Source organism: Taudactylus pleione, unplaced genomic scaffold, assembly GCF_031769625.1.
Source record: "Taudactylus pleione unplaced genomic scaffold, aTauple2 ptg000478l, whole genome shotgun sequence".
In the NCBI taxonomy this organism is placed as follows: Eukaryota; Metazoa; Chordata; class Amphibia; order Anura; family Myobatrachidae; genus Taudactylus; species Taudactylus pleione.
In genome coordinates, this window is record NW_028284880.1 from 337711 (window position 1) to 357143 (window position 19433).

Consider the following 19433-nt stretch of genomic DNA (forward strand, 5'->3'; position numbering starts at 1 on the left):
AACACCCAACCAAAAAATACACAGGATGGTTCAAAAGTGGACCACCATTTAAAAGGGCACATCTGCTGTCTACACCAATGGCAATATTGCTGTCACTGTCTGGTTCCATTAAAAAAAAAAAAACATCTGGCTATAAAGATTTTTAGGGGTAAATTTGCTAAGCACTTGATTGAGCCAAACCTCTGGGTTTTTGGGGGATTTAGCCAACAGTTTGGTGATCTTCCAATTTACTAAAGGCAAAACCGCTGGAAAACCAAGCTGGGTACACATACGATATTTCGGACAATCCGAGGGTTCGTTCTGATATATTGTCATTATCGTCTAATGTGTATGCTATGTCGGTCCATGCGCGCTCCCCTTTGGTCGTCAGTCGCACCATCAGATTTGCCCTAAATGCAGCTCAATCTGATGATGCTACTGACTACCCTGTGCAGCGGGAAGTGGCATAGGTCGACATATCTGACGGTCAGGCACCGGATCGTCTAATGTGTGCCGGCCATCTGATTTCTAATGAAGAGGAGCATGGTACAGTTAAGACAATATGTCAATTATATACATAAAAAAAGTGAGTTTACAGAATACATGCAAAATAGGGAAAGAAAACAAGGAACAGTAGAAACAATTACAATACTCTGAATTGAAATGGATACACAAATAACAAGGTACATAGGTCATAGGTAGTATACCCCACTAGCCGGCTGTCCAAATACCATGTTAGGAGGAACAAGTAGAGCTTGACAGGGCAATATACAGTCAGGTGCATAAATATTGGGACATTGACAGAATTTTCATATTTTGGCCTCTATTCCCCACCACAATGGCTTTGAAATGAAACAAACAAGATGTGATTTAACTGCAGACTTTCAGATTTAATTTGAGGGTAATTACATCCAAATCAGGTGAACGGTGTAGGAATTACAACGGTTTCTATATGTGCCTCCCACTTTTTAAGGGGCCAAAAGTAATGGGACAAACTAAACAATCCTAAATCTAACTTTCACTTTTTAATACTTTGTTGCAAATCCTTAGCAGGCAATTACAGCCTGAAGTCTGGAATGCATAGACATCACCAGACGCTGGGTTTCATCCCTGGTGATGCTCTGCCAGGCCTCTACTGCAAATGTCTTCAGTTCCTGCTTGTTCTTGGGGTATTTTCCCTTCAGTTTTGTCTTCATCAAGTGAAATGCATGCTCAATCGGATTCAGGTCAGGGGACTGACTTGGCCATTGCATAACATTCCACATTTTAGCCTTAAAAAACTCTTTGGTTGCTTTTGCAGTATGCTTCGGGTCATTGTCCATCTGCACTGTGAAGCGCGGTCCAATGAGTTCTGAAGCATTTGACTGAATATGAGCATAAAATATTGCCCGAAACACTTTAGAACTCATTCTGCTGCTTTTGTCAGCAGTCACATCATCAATAAATACAAGGGAACCAGTTCCATTGGCAGCCATACATGCCCACGCCATGACACTACCACCACCATGCTTCACTGATGAGGTGGTATGTTTTGGATCATGAGCAGTTCCTTTCCTTCTCCATACTCTTCTCTTCCCATCTTTCTGGTACAAGTTGATCTTTGTCTCATCTGTCCATAGGATGTTGTTCCAGAACTGTAATGGCTTTTTTAGATGTTGTTTGGCAAACTCTAATCTGGTCTTCCTGTTTTTGAGGCTCACCAATGGTTTACATCTTATGGTGAACCCACTATATTCACTCTTGTGAAGTCTTCTCTTGATTGTTGACTTTGACACATATACACTTACCTCCTGGAGAGTGTTCTTGATTTGGCCAACTGTTGTGAAGGGGTTTTTCTTCACCAGGGAAATAATTCTTCTGTCATCCACCACAGTTGTTTTCCGTCGTCTTCCGGGTCTTTTGGTGTTGCTGAGCTCTCCGATGCGTTCTTTCTTTTTAAGAATGTTCCAAACAGTTGATTTGGCCACACCTAATGTTTTTGCTCTCTCTCTGATGGGTTTGTTTTGATTTTTCAGCCTAATGATGGCTTGCTTCACGGATAGTGACAGCTCTTTGGATCTCATATTGAGAGTCGACAGCAACTGATTCCAAATGCAAATGTCACATATAGAATAAACTCCAGACCTTTTACCTGCTGAATTGATAATGAAATAACGAGGGAATAGCCCACACCTGTCCATGAAATAGATTTTGAGTTAATAGTCCCATTACTTTTGGCCCCTTAAAAAGTGGGAGGCACATATAGAAACCGTTGTAATTCCTACACTGTTCACCTGATTTGGGTGTAATTACCCTCAAATTAAATCGGAAAGTCTGCAGTTAAATGTCCCAATATTTCTGCACCTGACTGTAGGTAAAGTAAAAGTAATGCAGCGCTCTTCATTTAATTAATGGTGAAGACGTCGATGTGGAGTATTTAAAGCCAAATGTCTCAGTCTCAAAGCTCCGTTGAATACTGCTAATGACTTTAGTTTTCAGAGGAGGGTCAGGAGTCATCCAATCTTGAGCTATTGCAGCCCTCGTAGCTATAAGGATGTGACCAATCACATATTTGTTGTAAGACTGAACCATAGGGGGGGGGAGAGTGATGTACAAGAGCTATTTCAGGCGAATGAGGGAGAGACACAGGTAACTTGAGAAATTAAATAGAACATTTCGGGCCATAAAGGTTGGATGAATGGACAGGACCAAAAAATGTGGATCATAGAACCCACCTCTCCACAGTTCCTCCAACAGTACCTGAATAAATCAGGCCAGATTTTATGTAGCTTATATATAGGGTATAGTACAGCCTGTGGATAACTTTATACCACATCTCTGAGTGATTTATACACTTAGACAAACTAAATATATTGGTAAATAAAGAGGTCAAATCTTCCTCCGTCATTCCAATCCCAAGATCTGCTTCCCATTGGGCTTGAATAGGTAATTTAGTGTCATCTACAGGGGACATATTAAGATTTATGGTATACTTACCTTTCATAAATCTATTTCTTTGAAGTTCATAGGGTCCACAGAGATACCATGGGGTGTGTGGTTGGAGTGATCAAGGCACCAGTCAAAGGTTTAGCTTCCAGGATGCAGGTCCTCCTCCACATATACCCCACCCCCAGCCACAGGCAGACAGTTTTGTAAACAAGCCCAAGGCAGGAGCAGGAGAGATGAGAAGGAAGAACAATATACACAAGAAACACTCTCACAGAAGCTGAGGGAATCGGTGACCAAGAGAAAAATACCCAATGAAGCCAGGTGCATCAGGGTGGGTGCCCTGTGGACCCTATGGACTTCGAAGAAATAGAGTTAACAAAGTTAAGTCTACTATGACTATTAATTTCTTCGTCAGGGTCCATAGGGATCCACAGTGATAGCATGGGGATGTCCTAAAGTAGTTTCCCCTAAGAGTGGGGACGCTCGTGAGCAGAAAGGAGAATCCAACGCCCAAAGGAAGCATCCGGAGATGCACAGGTGTCAAAGGCGTAGAACCTGAGAAAGGTGTGGACAGTAGACCATGTGGCCGCCTTACACAATTGTTCAGCAGAGGCACCCACAAAAGTCCCACAGACCGAGTAGTATGTGCTGTAACTGTGTTTGGAACAGGGAGATCAGCTTGAGTGTAAGCCTGAAGATTGTCATGCAGAGCCATCAAGCCAGAGTCTGTTTGTTAGCTGGCCAGCCCCATTATGAAAGCCATACAACACAAAGAGATAATCAGATTTCCTAAAGGATTTGGTACGATCCACATCCAGGAAAGCTTCACCTGCAGAGAGGTCCCAGGACAGGAGGGTCAGAACCACAATCTCTTCATTCAAATGTAATCGGGATACCACCTTAGGAAGGTAACCAGCGAGAGTACGGAGGACAGCTCTGTCTGGATGAAAGATCAAAAAGGGGGAGCGACAGGAGAGCACTGCCAAGTCAGATGCCCTGCGGGCAGAGGAGATAGCGAGGAAAAAGAGCATCTTTGCTGTCAGCCACTTAAGATCTACTGAGTCCACAGGTTCAAACGGAGGAGCCAGTAAAGGCCAGGTCAAATCCCACTGGGCCACCGGAGGGACAAGAGGAGGTTGAAGGTGGAGAACACCCTGAAAGAACATTCTAACATCAGGCAGGGGAGCAATCCTTTCCTGGAACCAGACTGACAGTGCAGAAACCTGAACTTCAAGGGAGGCCAGGCAGAGACCAAGACCTAAACCAGCCTGAAGAAAAGCAAGAACCCGGGAAACCCTAAAAAACATAGGGTCATAGCCTGTAGTTAAGCACCATTGACAGTAAGAGTGCCAAACTCTGTGATAGATGCGGGCTGAGGAAGGCTTATGTGCCCTGAGCATCGTCTAGACCACAAAGTGAGAGAAACCCTTGGCTCTTAAGCGGGATGACTCAGGAGCCACGCCGTCAAAGACAGATGAGGAAGGTCCGGGTGCAGGAAAGGACCCTTTGCTAGTAGATCCTGCCGTAAAGGAAGTGGAAAAGGAGTGTTTATGGAGAGACTCCAATAGATCGGTGAATCAATGTCGCCTAGGCCAGGCTGGGGCTATTAGTATCAAGGTGCCGCCCTCTTGCTTGATCTTTCTGAGAACCCTCAGGAGGAGGGAGATCAGAGGAAAGAGGTATGCGAGACTGAAGTCTCACCTCACTGCCAGAGCGTCCTCGAAGGCGGCTGAGGTGTCTCTGGTCCTGGACCCGTACCTGGGGACCTTGTGGTTGTGATGTGAGGCAATGAGGTCTACATCTGGCAGGCCACATTTGTCCACCAGGCATTGAAAGATATCCGGGTGGAGAGCCCACTCTCCGTCGTGTATGTCCTGATGGCTTAGGAAGTCCACTTCCCAATTGAGGAATTGAGATGACATTCGGCACAGACCAGCATGTTTGCCACTTCCCGCATGGCTGACCGACTTCGCGTGCCTCCCTGATGGCTGAGGTAGGCGACCGCTGACGCATTGTCGGACTGGATTTGGATCAGCCTGCCCCGGAGAAGGTCTTGCGCCTGAGTGCTCTGTACACTGCTCGCAGATCCAGAATGATTATAGGCAGGAGGCTTTCCTGGGTTGCCCACAGCCCCTCAACGGTATGATGACCGGTTACCGCACCCCATCCGCGAAGGCTGGCATCTGTAGTTCCCAATTTGGAATCCAGAAGAGGCGACCCTTGTCCAGATGGGATGTCTGTAGCTACCATGAGAGGGAAAGCCGTGCCTCATGAGAGAGGAGGATCATCTGGGCCCGGATCAGATGATACTACCTGTTCCACCGGGAGAGAATCAGTTGTTGAAGGGGCCTGGAGTGGAACTGGGCGTATTCCACCATATCAAAGGTGAAAATAATTGACCCCAGGACCTACATTGCTTAGTGAATGGATACCCTCCGATTGTGGAGCAAGTTGCGCACACGCAAGTGTAGTGCCAAAACTTTGTCCACTGGCAAAAAGATCCATTGCATTCGAGAATCCAGGATTTCCCCCAGATGTACCATCCGCTGTGTCGGAGATAGGGAGGACTTTTTCCAATTGATGAGCCAGCCGTGTGTTTGTAGACACTCCTCGGTCAGCTAGAGATGGCGTTGTAACACAACTGGTGAATGTGCCAAGATTAAGAGGTCGTCCAGGTATGGCAGGATTCTGACTCCCTGGAGCCTGAGGCGGGCCACCAAAAATGCCATTATTTTGGTAAAGACCCAAGGGGCTGTTGACAGACCAAAGGGCAGCGTCCGAAACTGGTAATGTTGCTGCAGAACAGCAAACCATAGGAACCGTTGGTAGGTTGAGTAATAAGCACATGCAGTTATGCATCCCGAATGTCCAGAGAAACGATGAAATCCCCAGGCTCCAATGCCAGGACAATTGATTGTAGAGTTTCTGCGAAACTTGGACAATTGGATAAATTTGTTGAGGGATTTGAGATTCAGAATAGGCCAATGAGACCCATTAGGCTTTTGAATCAAAAAGAGTGTGGAATAAAAACCAGTTCCTTACTGAGACAAAGGAACCAGTATTATCACACCTGAACATAGCAGGGAGTGAATGGCTTCCTGGAGGGCCAGGGCCTTGATGGGATCTGATGGGGGACCTATATAAAAAATTGCTGGGGAGGATAGCTCAGGAAGGTGAGGGCATATCCCTGAGAGACCACTTCTCTGACCCAGGCGTCTATTGTTGTTTGACACCAAAAGTCAGAAAATTTAAGAAGTCGGCCACCCACCCTGGAATCCTCCAGGAGAAGGCTCACCCCATCAGGTGGAGGGTTTGTCATCAGGCCTGGAAGCTGTATGTCTGGCTAACCAAGACTGCTTGGATCGCGGCTTAGTGGTCTTGTGAAAACTAGACTGCCTGGGAAGGAACTGTGCTCTTGCCTTAGCCTGGGGGTGAAAGGACAGAGAAGAGGATGGCCTAGGCTTAGGGGCAGCTGCTGATGGCAAAAAGGCAGATTTTGAGGCTGCCAGGGTAGCCACGATATTGTCCAACCCTGCGCCAAGCAGCCTGTCTCCAGAGAAGGATTAGAGTGCCCTCCTGGATCCCGTGTCCGCCTTCCTGGACCGTAGCCAAAGGACTACCGAAGTCACAGATGCCATAGAGGCAAGGAGTCCAGTATCCAACACAGTTTCTCCCAAATTAGAGGCTGCCTCCTGAATATGGGAGATGTAGGCCACTTGTTCCCTGGTAGCGTCTGATGGCAGGCTTTCTTCCAGTGCCTCTGTCCATCTTTCGATAGCCTTCACCAGCCAGCCCGTGGCCACAGCCGGCCTAGTGATAGTGCCAGAAAGCGAGTAGACTGACTTGAGACAAGTTTCCAGTTTTCTATCCGTGGCATCCTTAAAGGAGGATGTAGACTAACGGCAGCATGGAGCTTCTGACTAAGCGTACCACATGCGAGTCAACAGTAGGAGGGACTTCCCACTTAGTACACTCACTAGTAGGGAGAGGGTAAAAAGACATCAATCTTTTTGGGAGCTGGAACAGTTTGCCAGGAGTACCCCAAGCTTCCCCCATGATCTCAGTGAGCTGGTCTGATTGAGGAATTTCAGCCTTAACCACCTTTTGACGTTTAAACATCAGGGTTTTAGGCTTAGGGGCTGGTTCATCATCCTCTATATTCAGGATCGATTTAACCGCCCTCACTAAAGAAGGGACATCCACTGTTGAATGATGATTCTCCTCGCTCGAGTGCGACTCGGAAAGAGAACCTTGTGCATCATTTGCCTCAGATGATGCGTCAGAATCCGAAAGCTGGGTGGACTGAGAAGATTACACAGAGTGCCTATGTACTTTGGTGGCTAACTGTCTGCCCCCCCTGTTACATTTGCTGATAGGCGGCAGACGTTTGAGCCATATTCTGAACTGAGTGGGTATAAACATCCATCCAAGGAGGATGCATAGGGGGTACTGACATAGTAGGCTGTAATAGCTGTACCCCATGGTGGGAGACAGCGTGGGGGCTGATAAGCAGTCCACTAACTGTGTCATAACCTGAGCTGAGGCGGACACTCACGGTGGCTCCTGAACAGGTGCAGGTAAGGTGGACTGATGAGGTGGCACATAACAATTAGCACACAGACCATCCTGTATGTAATCCTGAGGGGACAAGCCCGTTAAACAGGATTTACATGTAACCAGCCTGGGAGCCTCAATCTCCTGTATACCTTTGCCTTTAGAAGACATAGTAAATAACCAGCAAGTAGCACACAAAAAATGTATAGCTACTGATGCGATGTGACACCCTTCACAAATACAGGTAAATGTGAAGTACTAATGAACCCCCACACACACCTGTTAGTTAAGGGTTTAAGAAACAGCAGCAGGGATAGATATAACTGACAGTCAGAACATTTAAAGCAGTATGTTACACAGCAGAGCTAGCACAAATCACATACAATGCATATAAATATATATACTTGCAATGGGCAATGCCTTAATAGGCTGGTAGGATTAAGCGCTGTATAACCTTGCTCCGGGGAGAGGTATACAGGGAGACAGAACCCGAATCTCCAAAGACATGTAGCTTCGTAAAGCCAAGAATAATATAGGGAGAAGTGTGAGGAGGAGGAGGAGCAGCTCAGAGGCGGGAAACCTCTTGTGAGGGATCGTGCTCTGGCCTGGAGGAGGGGCTGCTGGGGGAGAGCCTACCTCCTCTCTGCTGCATCAACCATCTAGTGCCGCTGGCCTGCCATGGTCCCCGGCGGGAGACTTAAACTGCCCCGGTGGTCTAGTGAGGGAGCGGACGAACCAGTCGCCCCACTGCAGGGCCCTCTGGCAGGTCTACACCGCTGCAGGTAAGGACTGCACAAAACGAGATTACCCGCAAGCGGAGATTCACCTTACCTGTCCTCTCTGTGTGTCCGGCTGCAGCGCCTGGGTCCCCAGTGGAGCGGCTACCAAAGCCCTACAGGCGCCCGCCGTAATCACCGGACTGTTGCGGCGCCGGCAGTCAGAGCAGCAGCACAGGCGCCCATTAGGCACTGCTTGCTCTGATGTAGAAAAATAAAAATAAAGTTTGGGGATGCCTAAGCAATCCCCCTGTCTAAAGGTGTGAACGGTCCTGCTGGCACCAAACGTAAAACTGTCTGCTGGGGGCGGGGTATATGTGGATGAGGACTGGTGCATCCTGGGAGCTAAAGCTTTGACAGTTTGGTGCCCGGATCTCTCCAACCACACACACTCCATGGTATCCCTGTGGATCCCTATGGACCCTGAAGAAGAAAAAAGTGTAATCCCTAGCTCCTGGATTCTTAACCCACCACGTGTCATTAAGATCAAACTCCGCCAGTAATCGTGAAAAGGAGGATGTATATATATATATATATATATATTTTTTTTTTATTTATTTTTTTAATGACATGGGCAACATTTATTGTTTATATGTAGGCATCATTGATGTAGCCATAAAATAGTAAATGTTATCCCTGTTATAAAACATTCTTAGGGCCTGATTCAGAGCCGCTCGTAAGTGGCCGCTCGTTCGCTCCGAGCGATGTTTGCCCAACTGCGCATGCATACGGATCGGTATACGCATGCACGAACCAGTCAGTGCGGCCGAAATTCATGTGCTCGCAAAATAGCGAATGCCTGATAATTTGAGTGACAGGAGGAGGCGTATGTGGGTGGTAACGGGGGAAGGTGCTTGAAAACGGGGAGTGGAGATCCAAACGCAGGCGTGCTTACAGGTCAAAACGGGCGTTTTATGGGTGTGCATAATTAAAACAGCAGCGTCATTGACCACGTCACTGGGTTATTTTATAGCCAGAACTGCTCGCAAAATTGTGGTAGCAAAAACCAACCCCAAGAATAGCGAGCAGTTCATACCATGGTCGATGTACTCGATTAATCTAATAAATAGCGGACATGACGTAGGATGCAAGCGGCCAGGGGGCGTATTTTTCCAAAAAACGACTGCAAGTTTTGTTCGCTCGTTTAGACCTAGAGACGTGAACAGACCGCAAAGAGCGAACGGTTGATTTGAATAGCCACCCCTATTTTCTGGACGAGCGAGCGCTAATTGTGTCCAGCTCTGAATCAGACCCTTACACCAGTTAACAATTCATTTTGTCCCTTTATATAATTAATACAGAATAATGCACTATTAACAAAATTAAACATTAATTTTACCCCTCAATATATTAATAAAATGATACTGCCCACATAAGAGAATTATTACTGTTATTTGCCTCCATATAATCAATACATAATGATTTTAAGTGTATTGGGATTCCTCATCTTCTGATTGGCCAGACGGATGCAATGGTCTAACGGTGGTTTTGACCAAACTGCTCGCGGTTTAGCTATTAGTAGGCTGCCGGGTATCACCTGCAGATAAAGAATGACCACCCAAACCACTGAATAGCAAGTGCAGGCGATGTGTGGTGGTATCAAACCCCCGGAAAAATCAACGCTTCGCAAATTTTGCATTTAGTTGTCTCATCTCAGTTTTACTTTAGACTTTAGACCTCATTAGAGAGCAAATGTCATCTTCATGTGCAGCCGCACAGACGACTTTAAGTTCATGTGTTGCATGTGAACGAGCCAACAAAGTATATTTACAAAAAATAAAACAACTACATTTGCATTAATGAAGAGGGCAGTGACGGAGTGAATTACCTCATTATCTGTGCCCACATCCAGTAACACGGGAAGACACTGCTGCGGGTGCACCCCCCCGCAGGCTGTATACAGGGCCAGCTTGCCCACAGGAATCCCCATGCCGTAACTTCCTAGGTCCCCGAGTCCCAGAATACGCTCGCCGTCCGTCACAACGATTGCCTGTAAATAATGAAAAACATCTCAGACATGCTGCAATGAGGGGTGAGTATCGTAATTGTAGGGATATGAGAGATTAGCAGCACAATACAATATAAGTGAGACACTGATGAATGCAGTAAGCCGTATATAAGTTTTTGAGATGGTTCCCATGACGGTGGGAGATGCTTCTCTCTCGGGTAGGTCTTTCTGAAAGTTCCCTCTTGGGTAACCCTATCTATTTCCTCTTGCATGAATGAGAAATCACAGTTTACCGACATCGACTATAAATAACAGCAATAGATTAAAGCATTGCATAGAAGTACTATGAAGCAAACAATTCCATCATTTATATTTTGGGAAATACTTAATCCTGTTGCCAGGGTTTCTGCCCAATACGATGGGCCTGAGGTGTGCGCTATTGCAGCCTCGATTGCCATTTTTTGCTGAGTCGCTGCGGTGATAATATGCAAGTGCTAGTTTCAGCCCTCCCCTTCTGTACCACTGTAGCGTACAAGCACTGGGACGCCTACTTTCAATGCCAATGGATGATGTAATTACGCAGCTGGTTCTAAACAATCCATTATCGGTGCATAATCGCCATTCACCATCGGCAGTGTCTCCTTATCAACTCCGGATAAACATGGCCTCTCCTACTGCAGCTCTGCGTATGAGAACACAGGCGGTTGCATTGATATGCCCGTGACACCGCAATAGCACGACCATGGGGCGGCCTTTTTTTGCGTTCACATCAGGCCATCACCGAGCAATGACCATGGTTTTGCATTGCCAGAGATTACGTACACAATAGCGTACACTCATTGGGAACCATGCGCCGTTGGGATTTCTGAATACTCCGCACATGCGCAGTAGCAACTCCGCCAACATTGGCAATGCGTCCATCTCTGACTCAGGTATCCGATTTATTAATTGCATAATAAAGTAACAGGGATAATACTGTAGAGTTATATTTGGAGGCAGGAACCCCAGGGTAAATTATTTGGATCCCAGAAATCACATTATTCTAATTATTATTATGCTTTATTTGTAAAGTGGCCACACAGGGAAATAACAGCAAGTAACAATAGCAGTAAGTGACCCAGCGCCCTGGGAGAGTGGACAGACATGATCACTGCTGAGTGGGTCATAGTCGCATCACTTCGCTTCCTTCCCCCAATCCCACCTCCTTCCGGGAGGGGGTAGCCAGATCGGCAAATCAAAGGGGCGTGACTGGCATTTGTGGGCGGTGCGGTGGCTTCATTTTGGACCCTCCCCCGCTACACAATGCCGTGATTACAGGCATTGTGAAGCAAGGGGGGGGGGCAAAATGACATGATTCAGCGATCCTCTTATAACCACGGGGGGGGGGGGGGGGTGATTCTCGGGAGCCTCCCGCGTCGAATCAGGAGGGTAGGCAAGTATGCCTTATAGCCAGGGCTGGGTCCAGGGGTCAGAGCACCCTGTGCCAGCCCATCAGAAGGCACCCTTTCATCCATTACCATAGGCCACGCCCCCCTTTGTGACATTATTTAGAGGCGTGCCCGCATGGCACACCTCCAAATAACGTCAGGCTGGGGGTAAAGCCCAGCACTCCGTCACTGGCTGGGCTTCCCCCAGCCCTCTCCCGTCAGTGAATGGATGCCTCGCGCATGCGCACGGCATCCATTTACACTCCAGGGGTCCGGCACCGCCGCACAGCTGCGGCGGTGGGGGTCCCCAAACTCCCGATTAGTCCACCCGCGGGCCACTTCGGCCCGCGGGTGGCGCAGCGGGACAGTGCTGTCCCGCTGAAATCGGGATGCTGGGGAAGGGTCCGCCCTCTAGGGGTGGCGCCCTTGTGCGACCGCACTGGTCGAACACCGCTGGAGCCGGCCCTGCTTATAGCTGCAGATTGCAATGGCCCAAACCGTGTGAATAAAACAAACATCAGGGCCACAGCCTATGTGGTACAACTCCAATCGCACACCATGACAATAACTGAGATTCAAGGGCGCACATTTTTAATTTTGGCCAAGTGCACACGGGCTGCCCCCCATGCCATGTGCACACTGCGGCACACAGCCACCAAAGTCCTGCGATGCCAGTTATACATTTGATATTCTCTGTTTTTTTTTCTTCTTTATAGCGTTTTGATTGGACCGGGTGGGGGCTTATTTTATCTGAATGTAGCCTGCATGAATGTAGGGAGTGTTGCCTGAGTGCTGCTGTTAGATGCCTGCATACAATGGTTGACAGTACTTGTGGTTTTCTGTAACCACCATTGCGCACTGTGATGTATTTGTGCTGCATTATAGGAATATATACACCCTGAAAACTTGTACTGGGGTTCACAGAAATGTCAAAATTTATTTCTGGGGTTATAATAATAGAACAAACAAAAAAAACGGTAATAGTAGCTTTATTACACAGAATGAGCCTGACTCAAGTCCAAATGTGAATGGATCCCGCGGATATCATGTGCTGTAAAAAGCAATCGCAGACTGCGTGTACGCCGCACCACATATACTGTACACACCCACATGGAGAGCCATATATACTGTACACACCCACATGGAGAGCCATATATACTGTACACACCCACATGGAGAGCCATATATACTGTACACACCCACATGGAGAGCCATACATACTGTACACACCCACATGGAGAGCCATACATACTGTACACACCCACATGGAGCCATACATACTGTACACACCCACATGGAGAGCCATACATACTGTACACACCCACATGGAGAGCCATATATACTGTACACACCCACATGGAGAGCCATATATACTGTACACACCCACATGGAGAGCCATATATACTGTACACACCCACATGGAGAGCCATATATACTGTACACAACCACATGGAGAGCCATATATACTGTACACACCGACACGAAGAGCTGGAGAGCCATATATACTGTACACACCTACATGGAGAGCCATACATACTGTACACACCCACATGGAGAGCCATATATACTGTACACACCCACATGGAGAGCCATATATACTGTACACACCCACATGGAGAGCCATATATACTGTACACACCCACATGGAGAGCCATATATACTGTACACACCGACACGAAGAGCTGGAGAGCCATATATACTGTACACACCCACATGGAGAGCCATACATACTGTACACACCCACATGGAGAGCCATACATACTGTACACACCCACATGGAGAGCCATATATACTGTACACACCCACATGGAGAGCCATATATACTGTACACACCCACATGGAGAGCCATATATACTGTACACACCCACATGGAGAGCCATATATACTGTACACAACCACATGGAGAGCCATATATACTGTACACACCGACACGAAGAGCTGGAGAGCCATATATACTGTACACACCTACATGGAGAGCCATACATACTGTACACACCCACATGGAGAGCCATACATACTGTACACACCCACATGGAGAGCCATATATACTGTACACACCCACACCAGAGAGCCATATATACTGTACACACCCACATGGAGAGCCATATATACTGTACACACCCACACCAGAAAGACTGAAAGTGCGGATTGATGCTCCATCTGTTGACAAATCTGTCTTTGAGTGGAATGGGCGTGTGTCAGCGGTTACTGTGCGGATGAATAGAACACAATCGTCTAGTGGGAGTGTCGTGGAAGAGTCACAGACTTCCGTGCTTGTCTGGATTGTGTGGACGTAGATAGTACGCCTGTTTCTGACGGATCTTTTGCACCCAGCAAGTCCCGATACTAATTAATGATGGACGGATAATCGGTATAAACAGGCAGATACCTTGTATTATCATTAGGTAGTAAGCAGGCTGCTGCAGATGCATCAGATTCAGGCCTACTGAGGGTGATGTCCAGTATCAAGCAATGTAAAAGAGTGGAGAAGTAGGACATAGCAACCACTCATCTTCTACCTATCATTATATAGAGTTTACTTGATAAATGCCACCTGAAAGATGATTGGTTGCTATGGGTAACTTCTCCACTGGTCCACTTTTTCCAGTCTTTCCACTGCTTGATGTATCACCGCCATTCTTTGCAAAATGGAACAATAGATTTGATTAGAAGCGCAATCTAATTTCTCAAAGGAGAGAACCAATCCTGTATCCTGTAGGATTGGGCTGAATGCTTAAATGAATAGCGGATGTAACGTTCCCCTAAGATACGCTGCACATTTTACTCACTGTCACTGAACTACACAAACCAGGTGACTGACAATAAATATCCGCATACATGACAGTGATGAGTAATGGACGGAATAATAAGGGACACCGAGAACCGTCTCACTCTGGGCATTAAATGCAATAAATACATCACAGATTCCAACCAACGGAGACAACTGTTCATGGAAGATTACCCAAATACAAGTGATGGGAGCAAGCGCCACGGATAAATCAGTGACCCACAAATGTATCTCATTACTCTGTTCCCCCATATGTACCAAATCCAGGCGCACCGCTCTGTAACTGTACGATGCTGCACCGCTTATGGCACATGGCATTACAGTACCCCGGGGGGAGGAAGCAGGAGTCAATTGTATATGGCGGATTTATGAGGCATTGTGGGGTCATTACAGGGATAAGTAATGTACTGTAGCATTACTGGGGTCACGGCAAGGCTACGGGCTCTGTTTATAAAAGGATTCAGGATCGAATGAACAGAATAAAAACACTATATAACATGCATTTATCTGTTTACAAAATATATATATACACAGGTTTAGTCTCCCATATCCAAAATGCTTGGGACCAGGGGTATCGGAATATTCCGTATGTTGGAATATTTGCATACCATAATGAAATATCTTGGGAACGGGACCCAAATCTAAACACAGAATGCATTTATGTTATATACACCTTATACACACAGCCTGCAGGTAATTTTATACAATATTTTTAATAATTTTGTGCGCCACAAAAAAGTTTGTGTACATACATGAAATTCATTTATGTTTCATATACACACTATACACACAGCCTGAAAGTTATTTTATACTATATTTTTAATAATGTTGTGCCTTAAACAAAGTTTGTGTACATTGAACCATCAGAAAGCAAAGGTTTCACTATATCAGTCATGCTAAAAATATTCCGTATTTGGATATGGGAGACTCAACCTGTATATAGAATTTGATACAATGTTGTATGTGTCTTTTTTAGACCTTAGTTTACAAATCTGCTCTTTCACTTAAGCTGGGTACACACTGGAGCGATGTCGGGCTGATTTGCCATTTCGTAACGACAAATCGCCTACATCGCTCAGTGAATACGCTCAATGTGCGGGTGCCCGGGGTCGCTAGCGATGTCGTCCGGTTTGACATGCCGCACATCAAACCTGATGATATCGCATGCAACCTAATGTATGTTAATGAAAGATGAATTGAGTGATCGCTCTGTCGTTCATTAATCTCTGTAGTGTGTACCGGCAATCACGCTATGTCCAGGGAGTCCCTGGACAATGGCACGATTGACGATCGTCTCAGTCTGTACCCAGCTTTACTTGCACATGCATCAGCTGGCGTTTTATAAATAAAGTATAGTAATATAGTAAGTTATTATTACTACTTTGAGGCAGTATCGCCAGAACAGCTGACACATGGCGACGATACCTTATAAAAAATTACCGTTATGATTGTGATAATAACTATTTTAATAAACAGGCAAAAACGTAATTGCTTCCAAATTGTGACCAAGATCATGGGTCTGGTACAGGGGAGCACGCAAATTCAAATGCGTTGTAGCTAGTTAGTTTCAGGGAACTACGTAAGCGCTGCGACGAAAGATACTCGGAGCAAATCTGTGTCAGACCATTTCCCTCCATCCGTGAAATGGGTGTTACTGGGTGTCAACCGGGCTCAGGCACGTTAGAGTCCTGTCTCATGGGTGTGTAGTGGGAGTGCGTGTGCCGAGGGGGGTGCCTAGTTCACCGTAATCTTTTACACCCAGCATGGGTCAGCTGTAAGTGCCGCTAATAGCGATTACAGCTATTCTAGCGGACGGAGGGCTGGGGGCACCAGAGATCCGAGCAACGCAGGATACTCGCATTAGCCTTCCCATCGCGAACGGCGTGCAGCATTTGTGTGTGACTCAGAACCAGGCTCTATGTTTGTGCATGGGTGACTATGCAGAACCAAAGAAAACTCTGATTCTTTGGAAATCCGAATATATTTATTCAAATAAAACCAAATACAACTGTTTCTATGAACGGTATGATTCCAGCAGCTAGGAAATGGAGCGGGGTCTATCATTAAAAAGGCATAATTCCCGAAATGTAAAGTGCCTTTGCTATTCATCCGTATTATACATTATAAAATAGTAGCGCTCTTATGACTGTATTTATCAAGAGAAACCTTTTATATTGGCAGAATACTCAAAAATAATAATAACGATAATCTGTAAATTAGTGATTAGCTGTATTTAGGACACCAGTTATTTCACTGGATTACTAAACACATTTGCTAATGCATTAAGGCTCGACAGTGTGGAAAAAAAATAAGAGGTTTGACCTTTTGTTATTTGGTTTAGGTGCTTTACTCGGGAGAGGTTCTTTCTGCAAACAACTGGAAATGCGCAGAAGAAATCAGTAGCGCAAGACCTCCGCAGTCTGGACAAACCAACCCCTGTAGAGTAACAGGTGGGTAGAGCTAAAGTGGCGCTCAAATAATTAACAAGCGCCGTGTTTTGTGCCGAACAACGTTAACAATCTCTCTATATATCCATATATATGTCAGCAAATAAGAACAGATAAACGGAGAGTTATGGTAAAACTTGCCCTTGTTAACAATCTTTCTTCGAAGTCTATAGATTCCACAGGGAGACAATGGGGTGTAGGTGGTACTTGGAGGACCGGACACCAACAGCAAAGCCATTTTCTATCCCAGGATGCTCCGGTCCAACTCAGTTTTGTTAACAAGCCAAAGGCTGGAGCAGGATAGGAGAGAAGGAAGACTTGGTACACTGAATAATCACACTCTCACAGAGAAGGAAACAAGTGACCAAGAAAAGAATCCCATAGAAGCCAGGTGCGTCAGGGCGGGTGCCCTGTGGACACTATGGACTTCGAAGAAAGAGTTAACAAGGGTAAGTTTTACCATAACTCTCCTTTTCTTCTTCAGGGTCCATAGGGCTCCACAGGGAGACAATGGGGATGTCCCAAAGCAGTTGTTCAAGGGTGGGGACGCTCCTGAGCTGAGAGGAGAACCCGATGCCTGAAGGAAGCATCTTGAGAGGCAAATGTATCAAAGGCATACAGTAGAACCTAAGAAAGGTGTGGACAGAAGACCACGTGGCTGTCTTGCATAGCTGTTCGGCAGACAAGCCACGGCAGGCTGCCCACGGGGGACCCACAGAGCAAGTAGAATGAGCAGACACTGTAGCCGGGACAGTATAGTAATTTATAGTGCTTTGGAATAGTTTTTGGACTTAATAGACTATCATTGACTGACACTAAGTGTGTGAACTAAGGGACAAGTTGAGGTGTGGTGCTTTGGTAAACAAACCTATACAGATACTGGAGCCGGCACAGGAAGGCCAGTCTGCGTGTAAGCCTGTGAGATAGTCATACAAAGCCATCTGGCCAGAGTCTGTTTGTTAGCTGTCCATCCCTTCTTATGGAATCCATACAGGACAAAGAGGGAGTCCAATTTCCTGGTGGAACTAGTATGGTCCACGTAGATCTTCAGAACACGGACCACATCTAAAGAGGCCTCACCTGCCGAGAGGTCTGGTGATTGAAAGGCCGAAACTATGATTTCCTCATTCAGGTGGAAACAAGAGACCACCTTTGGAAGGAAGCCAGGGCGCGTCCGAAAAACAGTCCTGTCTGGATGAAATATCAGAAATGGGGAGCAACAGGAGAGCGCCCCTAAATCCGATACCCTATGGGCAGATACTATAGCCAGAAGAAAGAGGGTCTTCACAGTGAGCCTTTTGACATATACTTAATCCATGGGTTCAAATTGAGGTTCCTGAAGTGTGTGGAGAACCACTGACAAATCCCACTGAGCCACCGGAGGGAGAAAGGGAGGTTGTATACGGAGAACACCCTGAAGGAAGGTGTGAACATCCGGTGGAGGAACAATTCTGCGCTGGAACCAGATGGAAACATGCACTTTCAGAGAGGTAGGTGGAGTCCGAGAACCAATACAGGCAATCCAAAGCAAGGCAAGGTTTCAAGAAACCCTAAAAACCTGAGGGTCATAGTAGCACACCACCGGAAATATGTATGCCACACACGGTATAAATCCTGGCAGAAGCCGGTTTACGTGCTCTGAGCATGGTCTGGACCACAGAGAAAGGTCCGGATGTAGATAGGGACACTGAGACAGCAGGTCTGGTCGTAAAGGAACTTGGAGAGGAGCGTCTATGGAGAGACTTTGAAGGCTGGAGTACCAATGGCGCGGGGCCAAGCTGGAGAGGCTGCGTCTGGGTCCCTCTTGTCCTGGCCCCATACACTGGAAGCTTGTGGTTGTGTCGTGAGGCCATGAGGTCCACGTCCGGTAGACCCCATTTGTCCACCAGGAGCTGAAAGACTTCTGGATGTAGAGACTATTCCCCTGCATGCACATCATGACTGCTGAGGAAATCAGCTTCCCAATTGAGAAACCGTGGGATGAACACTGCAGAGATGGCGGTCGGCCCATCTGAGAATGCGAGACACTTCTGCCATCGCTGACCGACTTCGAGGGCCTCCTTGGTGATTGAGGTAGGCCACTGCCTTGGTGTACTTGTACTGGTCTGCCCTGAAGAATATCCTGAGCCAGAGTGAGGGCTTTGTAGATGGCTCGGAGTTCCAGAACGTTGATTGGCAAGATCGGCTCAGCTGGATTTCAGCGTCCTTGGAAGGAGTGCTGACCGGTCACTGCGCCCCCACCAGTGGAAGGCTTGCGTCCGTGGTGAGGAGTGTCCAGTCCGAGATCCAAAAGGGGTGACCCTTGTTTAAGTGGGACGTCTGTAGCCACCAGGATAGGGACAGGCGAACATCTGGAGAGAGGCGCATCATCGGGAATCTGAGCAGATGGGGCAGCCCATTCCACCTGGAGAGTATCAGATATTGTAGGGGCCTGGTGTGGAACTGAACGAACTCCACCATGTAGAAGGTGGACACCATGGACCCCAAGTGAAAGTGAATTCACACTTGGCAACTGTGGAGTAACCTGCGCACTCGGTGCTGTAGTGCAGAAATTTTGTCTGCTGTCAGGAAGATTCTCTGAGCCAG

The 19433-nt window shown here is 46.8% G+C and overlaps 1 protein-coding gene across 4 annotated transcripts in view; it reads right to left on the minus strand.

Moving 5' to 3' along the window:
• ME3 (malic enzyme 3) overlaps nucleotides 1-19433 on the minus strand; it is a 249943-nt gene that overhangs the window by 114850 nt on the left and 115660 nt on the right. For all 4 annotated transcript variants that reach the window (XM_088449041.1, XM_088449042.1, XM_088449040.1 and 1 more), the window contains exon 6: nucleotides 10066-10227. In XM_088449041.1, the coding sequence (XP_088305167.1) occupies nucleotides 10066-10227 (162 nt within the window). The remainder of the gene's footprint in view (nucleotides 1-10065; nucleotides 10228-19433) is intronic.